Source organism: Lepisosteus platostomus, chromosome 2, assembly GCF_059453375.1.
Source record: "Lepisosteus platostomus isolate fLepPlt1 chromosome 2, fLepPlt1.hap1, whole genome shotgun sequence".
In the NCBI taxonomy this organism is placed as follows: domain Eukaryota; kingdom Metazoa; phylum Chordata; class Actinopteri; order Semionotiformes; family Lepisosteidae; genus Lepisosteus; species Lepisosteus platostomus.
In genome coordinates, this window is record NC_142612.1 from 31343955 (window position 1) to 31361471 (window position 17517).

General features: G+C 42.1%; 1 protein-coding gene across 2 annotated transcripts in view; it reads right to left on the reverse strand.

The window, feature by feature from the left end:
• med14 (mediator complex subunit 14) overlaps window positions 1-15459 on the reverse strand; it is a 40444-nt gene extending 24985 nt beyond the window's left edge. For both annotated transcript variants that reach the window (XM_088605004.1, XM_088604995.1), the window contains exons 1-11: window positions 14982-15459; window positions 12115-12141; window positions 11405-11510; window positions 10244-10417; window positions 8035-8164; window positions 7377-7505; window positions 4032-4139; window positions 2150-2282; window positions 1309-1459; window positions 701-812; window positions 121-246 (exon numbers count right to left, since the gene is read on the reverse strand). In XM_088605004.1, coding sequence (XP_088461130.1) covers window positions 121-246; window positions 701-812; window positions 1309-1459; window positions 2150-2282; window positions 4032-4139; window positions 7377-7505; window positions 8035-8164; window positions 10244-10417; window positions 11405-11510; window positions 12115-12141; window positions 14982-15166 — 1381 coding nt within the window. In that variant the 5' untranslated portion in view covers window positions 15167-15459. The remainder of the gene's footprint in view (window positions 1-120; window positions 247-700; window positions 813-1308; window positions 1460-2149; window positions 2283-4031; window positions 4140-7376; window positions 7506-8034; window positions 8165-10243; window positions 10418-11404; window positions 11511-12114; window positions 12142-14981) is intronic.
• Window positions 15460-17517: the final 2058 nt, after the last annotated feature.

Consider the following 17517-nt stretch of genomic DNA (forward strand, 5'->3'; position numbering starts at 1 on the left):
TATCCGGCTGTATTTGCTATAACATTAGGACGTTTTACGTTTTACAAAATAAAGCTAATGGCCAAGGTTTGCCTCAGGAGAGCTAATGATTCCAAGGCAGTCCTTCATTCCGCTCCCTACCGGTTCCGTAAAGCATCGGCTGGAATGTTCCGGAATGCAAGTCAACGAATATGTGGAGACACTCGGAACGGCCGCAGGGCTCCAGAATTGGGATGACCAGCGTGGGAAGAGCAGTTTCTATGAAAGCTAAATGGACAAAGACGGGAAGAGTTAACAGATAGATTATTACATGACACATTGCAACAGGTTTTCGGTCCTACCTATTCTTTCGTGTAAACCCTTAACACGTATACAGGGTTGATCCATTGCAGCCAACAAAACAAGATTTTATAAATGACAGCAATATCTAACAATTATACAAACCATATCTGGGGTATGTGCAGATTTTCACAGTAATCTATATGAATTAGTGCACTGTATACACTATAAAACACATTTGAATTGGACATCTCCCTCTCACAGCATGCATTTTGGCCATCTTTTTAACCTTCATAATGCATAGAGGAGGACAATGAGTTAATATTTACTCCCAACTGCCTTCTTATGGTTACTTTCTCAAATGTACAACCTCCATTCCAATGATTACATAGGAGATAACTGAAACAGACCAATCTCGGGATGGACTGGGAGTGACACTTACAATTATCGCTGGGGTTGTAGTTCTTAAGAATGGCTTTGAGTTCCTGCAATTTTTGATGAGAGCGGGCATGAACACTGTCTATCAGCAACTTTTCCACAGATAGATGATCAATCTGCAGGAGCAAGAAACAGAAGTCACACACAGCCCCAGGACTTTTAGATAACACCAAGCCTGAAGGGACAGGTCCTTTGTGGGATGGTCTCCAATTAAAGAAAAACACTTTACAAAGGGGCTAAAATAGGAAGACATCAGATAATGATAACAGGATTAATGTTTCACTGAGAGTGGTGGGAGAGCATGGAAACTTTTCTTCTTATCTATAGGACCAGAGACCACATATCACAAACACAGACTGCTATCACATTGCCTGGAAAATTCCAAAGATGCTCATTCAAAAATCTTAACTATTTAGGAACTACTAAGACTTTAACAGTACATGAGGCAGAGACCATTTCAGTAGTATTGACCACCAATGCTTAGATTTAGAAGACAGGTTCTGGCAACCAGGGGCTCAGGGAAAAATAAAACCTGGGAACAAAACTTGCTTCTCCAGTCTGTGCCCAGCGGCCTCAAGGGAAGGGGGCTTCAGCGAGAGACGTGTCATTTACCTTCATGGCTCGCTCCATGAGTTTGGAGTCGCAGGCTGGAAGCAGAGGCTCGTGGGAGATCTGTAAGGGCTTGGAGCCGTCCGTCTCGTCAATCTTGATGTGCACCTTGTGGACTGATGCAGTACCCGTCTTCCTGCCCAGGACCTGCTGGCTGGAAGCAGGGAGACCAACACGGGTGAACAGGGTCACTGTGGTCCGCAGCAATTAATCTTAAACACAAGGATGAGCCTCAAGTGTGAAACAAAAGCCACACATAAAGAGCTTGTAGTTTGGTTGTCCTTTACTAAAGGATCAGTTTGATTCCTTCTTCACAATTTCTTTTTTGAATATCAGATATCGTAAGAAACGTCTGTTTAAGTCAGTACCAGATACTGGATATTTTGAACTTATTATTTTTAGCAAACAGTGATAGCGAAAATAACATAATAATCAAAATAAAGAAGGCTCTAAGGCCGAAACGTTGTTTTCTTTCTTCTCTTTTCAGCATGGAATAAACCTTTTACTTGTTCCTTTGCAGCCTACGCATGCTGACGCAGCTACCCACCGGAAAATCATTTACTGTATGTGGCTTATTTTCCTGCTTCAATGGTACAATCTGGATGGGAGCCTGCTGTTCATACAAACCGAACTACAATGAACGTCTCATTTCCATTCCTGACATTACTCTTTCAGGTCCCAATAAGCCTGCAAGGCTGAAAGTCTTTAATCCTTTGGAGTATCCAAGATGCACAGTGCCAGCCCCTGGTATTAACACATTTAAAAACGCTTGCTATGAACCTTTTTTCCTGCAGATCAAGAGGAATATGAAAAGGGCTGAGAACACAAGGAGTTAAGGCCTTACTTCCACACGGCAAGGGTGAGGCACTTTGCGGGGATGTAGCGCTCAACTTGGACGAGGTCGCCCCAGCGCTCACGGATCAGCATCAGGGTCTGGGAGTGCAGCACCTCCAGCTGCAGCGACAGGCAAAAGGAATCTGAGGTTGCTCAGTCAAGGAGTCTCTCAGCAGACGCTGCCCTATGTACACTGGCTACTCTTATTTGAGCTGGCCTAACCACTCCAGGCAGAAAACTGGTAACATTTATTAGCCTTTATCATTTAGCCTTTAATAAGAGCTGAGCTTGCACAGCCCCTGAATTAGAACACACGCATCTCAGCAGGCGTCACCCTGCCATTTCATGGGACAAGCAAATCCCTACAGCAAAGTCCTGTTTCCCCAGAAAAAAAATAAAACAAAGGTTGAAAATGAATGAGATAAAGGGGACATTGAGTTTGTTTTGGCTCTTTTTATTGAGTTTCACATATCTCCATGTCAAGATGGCATGGGACCCAGTATAAATGAGGAGAGGTGTGGATTGTGTAAGGGGGTAGGATTAAAGAACACCATCTTTTGATTATTGATTAGAATGGTGAAATGGATAAATGGTCCGTTCTTTAAGCCACCAAATCACATCTTTAATTTTTAACACACAAAAACAGACCATATCGTAATACTGAGCAACGCTAAGAATCATGTGACAATGACAAGCACTGCCACAGAACTATGAAACGAGACAGATCAGATCAGCCAGCTGAAGAGTTTAGTTTGAAGTATTCTCTGCCTTGATGGGGGTTCACCCACTGTTTCGCTTTCCTGTGTTATGCTAATAATCTGATAAGGTTTCTGAGCACCAAGCTGCGGGTAGTTTAAGCATTCACAGCGAGACAGCAGGTGCCTCAAGTACGACACTTTAAACAAAAAGCAACACTGTGACATGATGCTCATGATCATGCAATGTGCTTTCCCCACATTTTCAGTATTAATTTGCCAGCAAAGAAAAAGAAATCAAGATTACAGTTTCGCTTGCAAGATGACGCTCAATTCATCATGTTAACATCAGGACTACTTCCCTAAAATGGTGCAATAAAAAAATAAATAAATCACAGACCACCACCACTGCTAGTTTAGAAAATGCTGAGCGAAGCTGGCAAATGCAAGGTGATTACAGATCAGGCCTGAGGGGGGAAAAAAAACTCATAACTGGTCATAAAACATTTAAACCTTTAAAACTGCAGTCACATCACCAAACTAAGACCGCTTCACGATAATGACACAGAATCAAAGTTCACAAAGACTAAACCATCACATAATGTTTGACTGCTTTTGCAAATTACTGTGTGCTACAGTACAATTCTGATTGATTTTTGAAATCTGGAAACATTTCCAGAAAATATCAATTAAGCACAGATATTGCCAGGAGACATTAACAGTGTGTTCAGCATCAGTGTGACACGGGTAATCAGTGCAGGCCAGAGCAGAAACACCATTAAGGGCTGGTTTCACACAACCTGAGTAGCTCTACTCCAAACTCTTATTTAGCTACACTGGTATTGGATGTGGACTTATTATGGTCTGTGCAGTCACAAGAGTACTACCAACATCTTCAAACAGTGATGTTGTTCAGCAAGCGGGGGACAAAAAGCATTTCTAGGTTTCTAAAATTTGAAAAAACGGAAAGGCGGAAGCCTAAAATCAGGCAGTGCAACAAGAGCTGGCACTGTACAATATCGCAACCAGATCGTATTGATTGAATTGCTGGGAAGGGTGGATGCTGTGTAGTCCCCTTGTGTACAGGCATATCAACCGCTGCTGAAAGCCAATAACATTCATGTTCTGAACCTGAAAAGGTTAAAACCCAGCTCGCCGCAGTTCAAGTGCGCCTTGGTCAGGAGTCAAAAAGGATACGCAAACAGTTGTACATGTCCTGCAGCGGCTTCTCGTCGGCGAACAGCCGGGACTGCACCAGCTCGTGGATGAAGCTGACCTGCATGCTGTGGACCAGAGCGCGGCCATCTTGGAGAGAGAGAAGGGGGGGGTTACCTGGTTTTAAAGGGCTACCTTTAAAATAATCATCCCACAAGACAGATACTTTTCATTATAGGCAGGTGTAGTGCTTTAAAACCCTGATTGCACTGTTCTTGGAAAGTTCTCATCAATATCCAAGTCATCACCTGGGGCAGACTGGAAGAAATTCCACACAGATTTAATTTAGGAAAGGTGTAGGCTACAGAATATTATGCACCATTTTATAAAAAAAGAATTACCACTGTGAATAAAAATGTAATGCATCGAAATGCTTTAAGATGGGGCTTTTTAATTTCTAAGACCAATGAAAACCAAAACCTTTTAAGCTGCAAACCGTTTGCAGGAACACATCCTCTTTCCCCAAATGTGTACTAAAAAGGTACATAAGAACATACCACTTCCTCATCATAATAAAAGACATCACCACCTTTCCCAAGTTAAGCAAGATGACCAAGTGGGCTGGAGGTCCTGAACTGTCTTTCATTTGCAGCTGTTCTTATGTCGGGAAATTCTTGCGTGAACTTTGGTTAGAACCTTTCATTTGCATGTTTCGCGTTCGACCACATTCCTGATCATACTTGACTGCTGTGTTCCTGGGGAAACTTGGTATTTATGTCAATGGCATAAGAGAAGATCACTTTATTGGCCATATACAATTTCTTGCATTAGGAATTTGTCTTTTCGCATACCCCAAATTGCTCTCCATGAGACACAGACAGGGAGAGAAGTTTGGGGTCAGAGCGCAAGGGTCAGCCATTTATAATGCACCCCTGGAGCAGCTGGGGTTAAAGGTCTTGCTCAGTGGCCCAACAGAGTAGGATTCCTCTGCAGGTCGCGGGATACGAATCCGCAACCTTCCAGCCAAAGGCGCAGATCCTTAGCCACAGAGCCACCGCACCGCCCATATTAACATATTTTATATTTATATTTTAACAGCAGGTGTGGCTTCATGTGCTGCCAAGAGGTACGAAATGCGTTTTTGCGTGCCATGCTAAAAGCCTGTAGCCTGGTCTGACCTGAACTCAGCTGTTGCCTTTCAATGAGATGTTATACTGAGATGTCATAGTATTAACTCTAAGAGAGGTAATGTTAACCCTGGTGTCCGGGCTAAAATCCACAATGGGTTTGTAGAATCCCCAGATGGGATGCCATCTTACCTGGGGGGGATTTACACACAACATTTAACCCAGAGAGACTGCCTTTAGACTGCTGGAAGTAACAGTAGCAAATGAAGAAAACCCATTTGGACATGGGAACAATGTGCAAGCTTTTCCTTTGCCTTCTGTAAAAAACACAGTAAATGAGATAATTCTTAACCTAAACAAATCTTCTTCACTCTTTCATTTTTCCCTTCACTCTTTCTATGCATGTGGGTGCTCGCCACCAAATCCAGTATTTTCAGAGACAGTTTAGTGGTAGGACGTTTCACATTAAAAAAAAAGTGAAAAGGCACATCACAAAAAAACTGTAAAATGCAAAGAGAAGATAGGAATTCAGCACGTAAGCATAAGACCAGGACTAGAGAATACTAATCTAGGTTTTCTTTTACTCAAAATTTCTTTAAAATCCCCCAAAATATTCCTATTTCATTTTGTCTCACAACAGACACTTCTCTTTTTTGCTGTGCATGGATCAAGAGTTGTTTTATAAATGTACCTAAAAAAAACCTTTGTAATTCCTCATATGGAATTGACATGTTTACAGTTTACACTACACACTCTAAAGAACAAGATGATCAAAGAAAGTTTGGAAAATATCTGCTGCACTGCACTTCCCTTTTCACAACAATTATCATTCCACAGCTGCTCTGGTGCAGCTTTGATGCTGAAGGGACCAAGCTGAAATCCAGACAAACAGTCCTGGATAACGGCTGCCAGAGACTAAAAACAAAGTCTGAATATCCTTAAATCCCATGATCCCTTAGTGTTCAGAAGTGTATCAACCAACCACGTGAAAATGCAATAGGTCTACCTCAGAAGGTCATTTACCATTTTTAACTACTTTAGTTCTATATTGTTTTGAGAACACATTTCAGGTTTTTCTTTAAGACCTACGGTGCGGTGGCACTGTGGCTAAGGATCTGGGCCTGTGGCTGGAAGGTTGCTGCTTCGTATCCCGCGGCCGGCAGAGGAATCCTACTCTGTTGGGCCTCTGAGCAAGGCCCTTAACCCCAACTGCTCCAGGGGTGCTGTTCAATGGCTGACCCTGTGCTCTGAATCCAAGCTTCTCTCCCTATCTGTGTGTCTCATGGAGAGCAAGTTTGGGTATGAGAAAAGAAATTCCTAATACAAGAAATTGTATATGGCCAATTAAGTGATCTCATCCTAAAAGGTATATGACACCTGAGGAAGTGTCTGAATTTTATGAAAGTACAATATGATGCATACACATTTTAAAACTTATTTTATTCAGTTTAGTCTGAAGTCTGAATGCTCTATCTTTCATCTCCAGAAAGTCAGATAAGTTACTGTTAACATAAAAAAACTGAAGAGAAAAAGACCACAATATGTTGATTATGTAACCATTCAAACCTGTGAAATCAATATTTGGCGGAAGCAAATTAGTATTTTTGGGTACATCAGCCTGGTGCAATTTTTCCCCCATTCTTCCTGGTAGATTTGCTCACATTCTCTTAAATTTCTTGGGGATGCCTTTTTAATAGCAATTTTCAACTCTCCACAGTTTATTAATAGGATTAGAGTCAGGTACTTTCCTGTTTTTGTTTTAAAACACGCATGCCCAATGAAAAAATGTTCCAAGTGTCTCTCAGCACTTCCAAAACCATTGCAAAAAAAACGTAACCAACCTCTTGCATGGAAGTCAACCGCGGGCACTGCAGGTCATTTAAGGACAATGTTTGGGAACACTCCACTCTGTGCTTGGTGTTTTCCTGTCTTGCTCCTACTTGATGTCCCTTGTTTTGCTGTTTTATGTTATATATTTTCTATGCTACTGTCCCATGTGCAGGTTTGTCTATCTGTTCCTCCTCCCCATTTCATGGGACACTCCCTTGTCAATTAGCGTATGATGCACATGATCTGCTCTTCGTAGGACAAGGGCTCTAGCGGGTGCTTTAAGAACTGAACCACAGGTTTAAACAGTATTCTGATGACATCAGTGGTACCGGCAGAATATTGCCTTTCAAATTATCACAACAGAAGCTAAGTATCAACAAACGCCAAGAACCCCGCTCTTGGGCCTCTGGCTGCAAGCGGTTCGACTCACCTCCCGTCTCCTTGTCTTCCACTAGGATCTCCAGCTTGAGCAACCGCCAGGGTATGTCTGGATCGTCTCCCATGACCGTCAGCGTGGCCTCGAACTCCCCTTCCACCCGGAACTTGACACGCCCATTGGCTGCACAGCACAGACGTCGAGAGGAATGCAAATTCACTGATGCAAGAACCAGTGTCACAGAGTACCCAGTGCTGACATACTTAGAAATCTTACCATATGGATGGGATCTACTATTCTATCAAGCGTCCTAACATTTAAAATAAACTGGTCAAAATCTGCCATCTTAAGGCAAAAAAATATGAGCTGTCATTACTTGGTGGTCACCTAGCATAAGAAAGAATGGACTTTTTATTCTTCGCATCTCAGGACAGACCGAAATAAAAAGAAAGAGAGAGATAAAGGTAATGGACTACAAGGTTGTTTCTTTTTCTCTAGCCTAGATCACATAAAGAGCAGTCAACAAATACAAGTTTCATTCCCAGGGAACAAAGCAAAAGCAGTGGTGATCCTTCAGAAACAGGGCAGGCCTTCCTGAGACAAAGGAAGGTGTTAAAAACTCTGACCCAGTCAAAGCTATTGCCCTTTCACCACCAATCCAATGTCCAAGGTGAGAGGGTCGACAGCAGTCTCAAGGTGAGGCTGGGCTTACCCACAGTGAGGTTGGCCAGCTGGGGTGGCAGATCTGTGGTGACCAGCCTGTGCCGCAGAATCTGGTTGAGCTGACTGAGGGTGGCCTGCTTCTCTGCCTTGGTGATGGGGTCAGGGGGGATAATCTTATCCTGCAAGCAGACATCAGACTCAAGGATACAGCAAGGATACACTGAAGGGCTTGGCAGCTTTAGAAGCAAAGTAAAAAAACACTTATAGACACATGAATACCAATGAATACCTATGGCCTATGAATACCAATGTCACTTTTCAAAACGTGGGTGGAAATTCTCAACCTTTAAAGCTTTAAAAAAAAAAAGTGTCCGATGTCAGAATTCAGAGGTGCACCAGTAGTCCAAGTAGCCTCTAAATGTCATCTCTGCTCTAAAGATAACTATGAGAGCTCTGCTAGACTGTTTTTAGACTCAGGAAAGTGACAACTCAAAATAAGGTCTGTAGAGAGGAGCATTTTCATATTTACAAACAAGGCTGTTAGCTTTCAGAGCTCATCACTACCTCAGTTACTCACCTTTAATTCTCCTGTGTCAGCAAATACTACTAGCAGCAATACTGAGTTCATATGACCATTTTCACCACACACAGGGTAAAAGTGGTGTTGAGCTAATTGCACTAACAAACTTTTTTCTCTCCATCATCTGATTGCAATTTAAATTGCTTGCTGCCTAAATGCATGCTGAATGAGCTATTCCTCTTTGTAGCTATTTATGTTTCGATATCAGGCGTGATTGCATACAGTATATGGTTAATGAATCAGGTTGTGTAGCGATCATGTCCGCCTTACAGTGAAAAAGAAAAGTTTAGCAACAAAAAGTAGAAAAACCCCCATCAGATATGCACAACTATTAAGATTCTCAAAAGGTTTAACATTCCCACTTAACGCTTCAAAGGCAGGAAGAGAAACGATGCACAAACATCAAAAGCTGGCCGTCCTAATTTTCGCAAAATTAGGGTATTAAAAAGAATAATGTCATATGGTATTTAGCTATAAAAACAGCAAATATGATGCAAGCCTATTTATATTTTGCAGGAAGGGGAGTGAGTGGATGCAGACTTAAGACTGGAATTGACCGAGTCGTTGCCTTTTAAAAAAAAACAAAACTCGGTCAAACTCTTGATGCTTACTCTCGTTTCTGGGACCGCTGGCAGCAGAGTTAATTATAATTAACAGAACAGCTGCCCAAATCCCCGGACTGTCACATATTATCAATTACTTTTTTTTTATTTGATGAACCGAGAGAACAGAAGAGAAATGAAACTGTGCCTAAATGATGTGCATCAAATGAATCTGTAGTGAAGTTCAGTGATGCAGATGGATTTCTAATTTATAAGCTCTCTCTCCATGGAGCTGGGAGACCGCAGCGCAGTGACAGAGCTGATATCGGGAAGATGTGATGAAAGGAAAAGATGGCTGTCAGATCTTGCAAAAATGCAGTCTCTGTAATTAAGGTAAATTATGCTGGGTTTTTCTTGGCAGCGCTCCCCAAGTGACTCAGTCTGTGTAAAAGACCTGCCTGTGAAGCTGCTCAGTACAGAAATAAAAGTTGAAGACCACATGTCCAACAATCCAAACAGCTTCTTGTGCTTTGAATCTCTTAAATGCTTTCATCGGAGCATTAACACTTCGTTCACGACTCCCAGCAGACTCACAGAGATGGCAACAGCAACATCAATATCGTTTAAATGTGCTTTTTTAAAAAACGGCAGGATTTTTTACTTACTGCTTTCTGTAGACCAGATTGTCATGGACAACTGGATTAATATTTGTTAAAAAAAAGCTAAGCACAAACCATCTTCTCCTGTTTGAAAGTGAAACCCCCATGTAGAAAATTATGTTCAGACGTCAAGCAGTCGCTAATGTACAGCCCGAGTTAATAACCCAAAACTGTTTTTCTTACTACTCCTTGGCAGCAGCAATATTAATACAACTTCTCCAATAGAAGAATGTATAAAAATGCCAAAGAAATGTCCAGAAGACCCGTCCTTGGGCCACACTGAAAAAGCACTTTGTGTAGTTTCTTTGCGACAAATCTAAAATGCCACAAACACAAAAAGAACATGCCTCTGGAGACACATTACAACGTCACTGCCATCCTGTATGTTTTAGTAATTAGAAAGTGTGACTCTACTGTGAGCGAACAGGAAGGCCTGCCTGCAGAGCTCGGTGGCTGGGCTGTGTTGGCACTGCTTACCCTGATGCAGGTGGGCAGGCGGGGGTAGGACCCTGTGGTGAGCACGTCGATGGCGAAGGGGATGGCGAAGCTGGGCAGGCGGGCGTGAACGAGGGCATCCCTCGCCAACGATGCCAAACGATCTGCCGTGTCCACAAACAGGAAGGCCTGCTGGTCTAGGAAACTGGAGATCATCTGTTCCAGGAGAGACAAGTCTCACTGTTAGCCATATCGTAATGCCGTCTCTTTACTACAGTGACACTAGCTAGTGGGCCTGAGGGCATTACAAGTGGGCCACTGTGGCTGAAGATCTGGAACAGGGGTTACCTGAGAGCAGTGAAATCAATCACTGAGCACATACAACAGTGGTACTGCTGGTGTAGATCTCAGGGGGTCCCCTCCATTACACATACACAGTAGACTCAAGTTTTACGCTAAAGATTTTTACATATTTGTGTATTTGCACTCAGCAACAAAAAAATACAAACAGTAAAAGAAAATTCAAAATTGCTGGAAATTTCACAAATTCAAATCTGGCGTAGCACCCACCTGAGCTATACAATGGGATCCAGTTACAGAGCCTATAGCACACCTGTGCTTTCTTTATCATGCATGAATCTCAATATTGCTTGTAAACCAAAAAATAAAATAAGTATGAAGGGGAAAAGGCAAGTCAAGAAAAGTTAAGCCGTATTAATGGTTTGCAATACTTGAAACCACGTATACATACTAACACACTATTACACGGGCGGTGTGGTGGCGGCTCTGTGGCTAAGGATCTGCGCCTGTGGCTGGAAGGTTTCTGGTTCGTATTCAGCGGCCGGCAGAGGAATCCTACTCTATTGGGCCCCTGAGCAAGGCCCTTAACCCCAGCTGCTCCAGGGGCGCTGTACAATGGCCGACCCTGTGCTCTGACCCCAAGCTTTTCTCCCCGTCTGTGTGCCTCAAGTTGTGAGCAAGTTGGGGTATGCGAAAAGACAAATTCCTAATATAAGAAATTGTATATGGCCATTCTTACAATTGATTTTACTTGTTGAAGGGAAGGGGGTGTTCTGATTATATGTGATTACGGATATACGCACTATGTCAGGAACCTAACTACCATGAGTCCGCTGTACTCACACCCTCTACCTGAACTGAAGGGTGACCGGTAAAGAAACTTCAAGTGCAAAGGCAACATACCGCGCACTTCTCCACTTTCCCCGCGTTGCTGGCCCACTTCACCAGAGCCAGCAGGCGGACGAAGAGCTGCCGGGTCCGGCTGGCAAACTGCACGATCTCGATTTTCCTGGCAGATCCAGAGAAATGACACCACATCACGAGCGGCACTTTGCTTGGGCTCTGTCGCGTTTTGACACGAGCAAAATGCTGGAAAAATGAATTTACGCTGTCCGGGAAATAATGACAGCCTCCTTTTCTGACACCTTTGACAACTGAATGAGATTCCCAAACTCTGATTATTGAGAAGGGAAAGCAGAGCAGCCGAGAGCATTTAAAATCTTAAAACTCTGGAACACTTCCTTAACAGGCTTCTCAGAAAGAAACTGACATTTAAACTCTTGCAAATTTATCTTATATAGATTGAAGGGCACAGTATAGAAAATGTGCACAAAGAAACAACAACAGACAACCAAAACTTTATTTCTCAAAACCTCAAAAATCAGACTCCAACTTGTAGATGAAATCAGGCCACAGTTCAGAATTACTGTATCAGCATCCAAAGGGGACTGAGTCAGGGCCACAGGCTCACTACTCGCAATACTTCACTTTGGGTGGAACCTGAAAAAAGCCTCGGAGTACTTGATTCAGTACACATTAATCAAACACTTCCGGGGATTGTTCTTCGCTACTCCTAATCCTTTAATTTGAACGTAACGCCAACAGAAACTTACCGTTCCATGTCCGTCTTCCTGGGAAGGCTGAAATTATAAAAACAAAAAGAACATTAAGAGTACAGAACCAAGAATTGCCCAGAGCTGTTTGGACTGCAACGGCACCTTTCAAAGCCAGTGCTATAAGCAAGGACACTCCGACTAAGAGTGTAGCTGCACCAGCCAGACAGTCCTGCCTGAAGACCTCCATATGTTCAAGGAAGCTGTTTTCCTGCCATCTTTCAAGAAACAGCTAGGATGAGCAAAAACATGGGATCAATTAGCTACCGTGTACCAAATAGGCTGGACGGGCTCCCCCATTTGTAGCCTAGGCTAAGTACTTACATTATACCTGGCTTAGAAAACCTTATGTTGTGCTGTAGCTCTGAATGATTTAGAAATGGGATGACAGAGAGAACAGCAGCATTCTTAAAGACTGTGCAGTCACTCAAAGAGAGGTAGAGATAAACTTAGAAAAAGACCAAACTAGAAATGGGGTTAGACAACAGACACTTCACTAGCTACACAACTGGATATGTAGAGCCTTTAAAAAAGGCTCAGAGACACTTTTTCTAAACTGGACCAAATGCACATAGGCTAACGTAAGGAAACTAAAGACAAAACCATGCAATAGATTAAAGTGTTGTGTAATAGGGAAGACAACTGCTTCTCATAAAATTTTAAGAAAAAACATGCTCCTTTTGCAGGTCTTGACTGCAATGCAAAAACCTCCCCTTACAAGCCTCTATCCTAACACACCCCTGGACGACCCTCAAATCAGAGCTGTCAGGCTGTCTGCTGATCCGAGGCACGGCAATAAATACCCCCAGGGGTATTTGGCAGGACACTGATTAGCGAGCATCATCAAAGCAGCAAGGTCCATCACCAGCTCCCACTGTCACGAAAAGGGCACGATCAGCGCCCCTGCAGAGCGGATCTGACAGGGGCTGATCACGGCACACCCAGGGCTCTCCCCTCCCCACATGGGGCGCTACAGACCACGAGGAGATGTCCTAATGCAACAGGACAGGCAAGCCAAAATAGCACACACTGCACAGCTGGGGGTTCAAAACCTGTCAGCAGTTCGGAAGCTCCAGCTGAGAACACAGGAGGCCATCTGAAGTAAAGGCCTAGATTTGGCCACCAAATCTACCGTGGAAACGCTCAGACTAACCAGTACCAACTGTGTGGGACAAAGACGCTAAGAGAAACCTGCAGATTACAAAGAAATCCAAAAGGCCAAATACACAAAGGGAGTGAGAAGGAAAAACCCCAAGAGGAAGAAACAGGAACATATGTCATTACTAAAAGTGGCAGAAACGATTTCAATTTCTTGGGTTTTATTTTTAATAAAAGGTTTTAATTCTAGCTGTATGTGTATACAGTGTCATGGTGTGAATGCCAGGACATAACAGGAATCATTATCAATACTACAAGTATAAAAATCAGTTAAAACAAGCCCTGTTTAAGTACGTAGGAAACACAAAAAGCAACAAGATACCACGACAGTAGGCCTCCTTTGGGGGGTCATAACAAGGGTTAAATAAAGAGCTTTAAAGAAATCCTGTGCAAACATCATTAAGGGAATTAATATTAAAACTGTCAAATGGAGTTCCCTCGGCCTCTATTGAGACTCCAGGGGTGCGCTTATTATACAATTTAAAAGAGGCTGTGTCCACACCGTCACTAAAATTTATTTATTCCACAACAGGACTCAGAACACTACAGCATGTTCAAAGAGAAACAGGCAATTCTGGAACTTCAACCCATGCTTCTTGATAAGAACATCACAAAATCCAGTCTCACATTAAATTGTGGTCTATACATTGAATGGCAAAGTAATTGCATCTGGGCAAGTTGCATTACATCATTCTCACACAGGACCACCTGAACTGGAGAAGAAATGGCTCACCTACACTTCAGGCACACAAGTAAAGCTGAGCGCTAACAATGTGCCCTACACAGGTCTTGAGCAGAGAGGTCATGACCCTACAGCTGCAGAACAAACAGATACAGCAAACACGGGCCAAAAACCCAGAGGAAAATCAAAACACTCAAATGTTAGCTTATGAGAAGCCCATGTGCTTACTTACTGAATTTAAATTAGCAGAGCTCAGATGCTTTTACAGATCTTAAACTGTTGCTAATTGACACACGCAGTACCTGCAGGACTCCAGCGTAGAGGGCTACACTTTTTCTGTGCCTGCCTAAATACTTTTGTGCGTAAGGCTCTGCCTTAAATGTATGTGTTTAACTGTGAGCCGTTCTGCACAAAGTATTAACACTTAACAGTGTAAATTATATTTTCAGCGAAAATATAAAGTCTGAAATCCAAATGCAAAGCTTTATCTATACAACTTACTGGCAACCCGTCTAATGCCATCCCATTTAAATGAAGCCATTTAAATGGCTTCAAGAGCCCAACACGTCTCTTAAAGACATAAATGAGGGGAAATTCAAAGCCATCAGGTATACGGCACAAACAGAAAGACTGAAATATTTCCCCGAGTATATAACCCTAAAAGAAACTAACCAACTTTAGCACTTCCTTCATTTGTTTTTTCTAGCAAATAAACCCAGACAGAGAAAGAGATAAGCATCCCTCCCTGCACTGAGTATATAGATATTATTTCAACGGAGAAGTGAAGACGACAGAGAGGTGAAAAGCTTTCAGCCTAGTTTTCAATTACATACTGAAAACAATAACAGCAATAAATCAGCTCCAACTCTCCCCTGTCTTAATACATCACTGAAGCTGCACTTTGACTTCATGCAGCAATTCCTGCTTATTAGCGAGTGGAATTGCATGAGACAACATCAGGGCGTGTGCAATCTACAACTGAATTCATGAACTAGCCATTGCAGGGGTCGGCGGTGTTAATACTCACAGCTCGGCCAGCAGGGTGATTTCATGGTAAGTCCTCTGGAGGAGAAACTCAATCAGCACACTCAGTCGGACCCCGTGTGTGGCCGGAGTCCCAGCGGGAGCCCCTGGAGGAGGAGGTTGGGGAGCCGATGTGGGACCCCCGGCAGGCACCAATTGGCCATCTGAACCAATCTGTACGGGGGCCATTTTTACAAATCAAACAAAAAAGGAAAATAAAGCGCTGGACGTTAACAACTAGTTCAGCAACCAAGAGTCAAAAAGAAACCATTAGCAGTCTCTTGGTTCTTATGTCCCCTAAGAAGACGAAAAGACCCCTGGAAGCCCTCGGAGTATCCCTTGGGTGTATAACGGTCGTCTTGACGGGGTCGATACGCCGTCGCCCCATGGAAGTGCAGGCAAAACCCCAAAGATCACTGTTATTAAAAAAGCAAGAGCTCAGTGCTTCCAGCCGCCATCATTCCTTTCTACAGGAAATTGACGCGATAACACTGGGACAGAAGCCCCGGATGCGGAAGCGACGCACAGGGCTTGCGAGCTCCAACCAATCCGGTCTCAAACACGAAAGACACAGAAAATAAAGTCTCGCGTGCTTTGGTGGTGTAGTGTATGGTATTGCTACCCAATTCATCTATTTAAAATACTTCTATTTAATTGTTTTGAAACACTTCACCACAGTTTTGTAGCGAAGACGATGGATAAAAAGACTTACACGTTGTCTATATTTTATCAAAAATACTTTTATTTTTATTTAAAATTGTAATGATCAGCCTGAAGGAGTTTGAATGCTGGCAGAGCCTGCAAAGAAGATATGCAAAGTAAAATGTATCCACTGAACTAGTATTTAGCCCTCCTAAGGAAGTACTGTTGACATTTTATCTGGTTAGGACTTTTTCAGCTTACCACAGTGGGGTGGTGCCATTTGGTCCACTCAGCCTATCCAAGGCACTGTGAATAAAATTAGTACAGTGTTGTATTTTCAAGTGTGGGATGGAGTTACCACAGTACAAACAGGATGCTAAAGGATTTCATATTTCATATGTCAGTAGGCCTTGTTCAATCTGAGCTATTAAATGTCAGGCAGTGTTTGTCTTTATATCTGAGATGTTCATATTAGTTTCATATTATTGCTGTTACTCCATATTAGACTTGCTGCAACATTCTGATTATTAGCTACTTTTGGAACACTAAAAATACACGGGACAACAGTGACAAGATTTGCAACACATATTTTCACTATGGAAAGTTATGAATTTATGAAAGTTATGAAAGTTACTAGTTATGAATAATTCAAAATAATTGTTACCTATTGTAATCCATTTTTGTTCTTGAGCAAAAGCTATATTTGGGAATAACAACAATAATGTTATTTAGTAGTTGAAGACCTTATAGTTATACGTCCCAAAATATATGTTGACATTCAACCATTGTAATGATAATTTCTGGCACAGTGGTGCTACAGCTCTTAGATCCCAGTTTCAACCCAGGACTGTGACACCTTCTGTTGTTGTTCTCATGCTTGCTTGGGTTGGTACCAGGTGCTTCAGTTTTCTCCCTGTGTTTCCCAAAGACATGCTGTCCAGATTAATTAGCATCTTCAAATTGTCCCAGTGGGTGTGTCCTGTGATGGAGTAGTGTCCCTAAGAGGGTGTAGTCTTGCACTTTCTATGTCCAGGTTATATTCCACGTTACTGTGACCCTTACCAGCAGAAAGAGGCTTTTGAGAATGGACATAAATTTTTAATTGAGATTACACACATGGGAACTAATAATGACAGAATGTTTAGGAAGGTGGTGTTGTCAAAGTGAAAACAAGAATCAGAACAAGCACTTTGCAGGATGCAGTACAAACAGAGTTTTCTTGGGAGAATGTTTGAGTATATATATAAAAAAGAACATATTTAAATAAACAAACCCTAAATAAATATTTAAATAAATAAACCAATAAATAAATTAACCCTGTTAGTTTAAGATTACTTTATTGTTATGTATAACATAGATGCAGTTTCTGTACATTTGATATACTGTATAGTAAATAGTTTTAAATGGAAATTTGGCTAAACTGATTTGATCTAAAAAATCAGATGCCAGTATTGTATGCCAAAAGATTTCCAACAGAAAAACGTCTGCTGTTTTTGTATTGGAACTCAAAAAATTATAAGGATTTTTATCTCAAGTTATTTTTTCTGTCATTATTTGAAATGCCCCTTGTGGAAAGTACAGTAGTTTTCACTGGGCCATGAATCATGCATTACATTTTATTCCAGTTTTAAAATCATCAAACAGAATATACTCTTTTCAGGAGAGTCTTCAAGAAGTATCCATAGGGATACTTCAGAACACAGGTCCTCAGCCCTAGGCCTAGTTACATAAAAAACTGCAAGCATTAAATATGGATCTATTTTGCCTTAACTAGGGCATTGACTTCAATGTGTTTGACTGCTTTGTACAACACAAAGTAACTTGAAGACATCAAGGGGATTTTTTTTTTTATTTAGGCTTCTTTATACAATTGATCACAGATCTTTTAGAGCAGCATG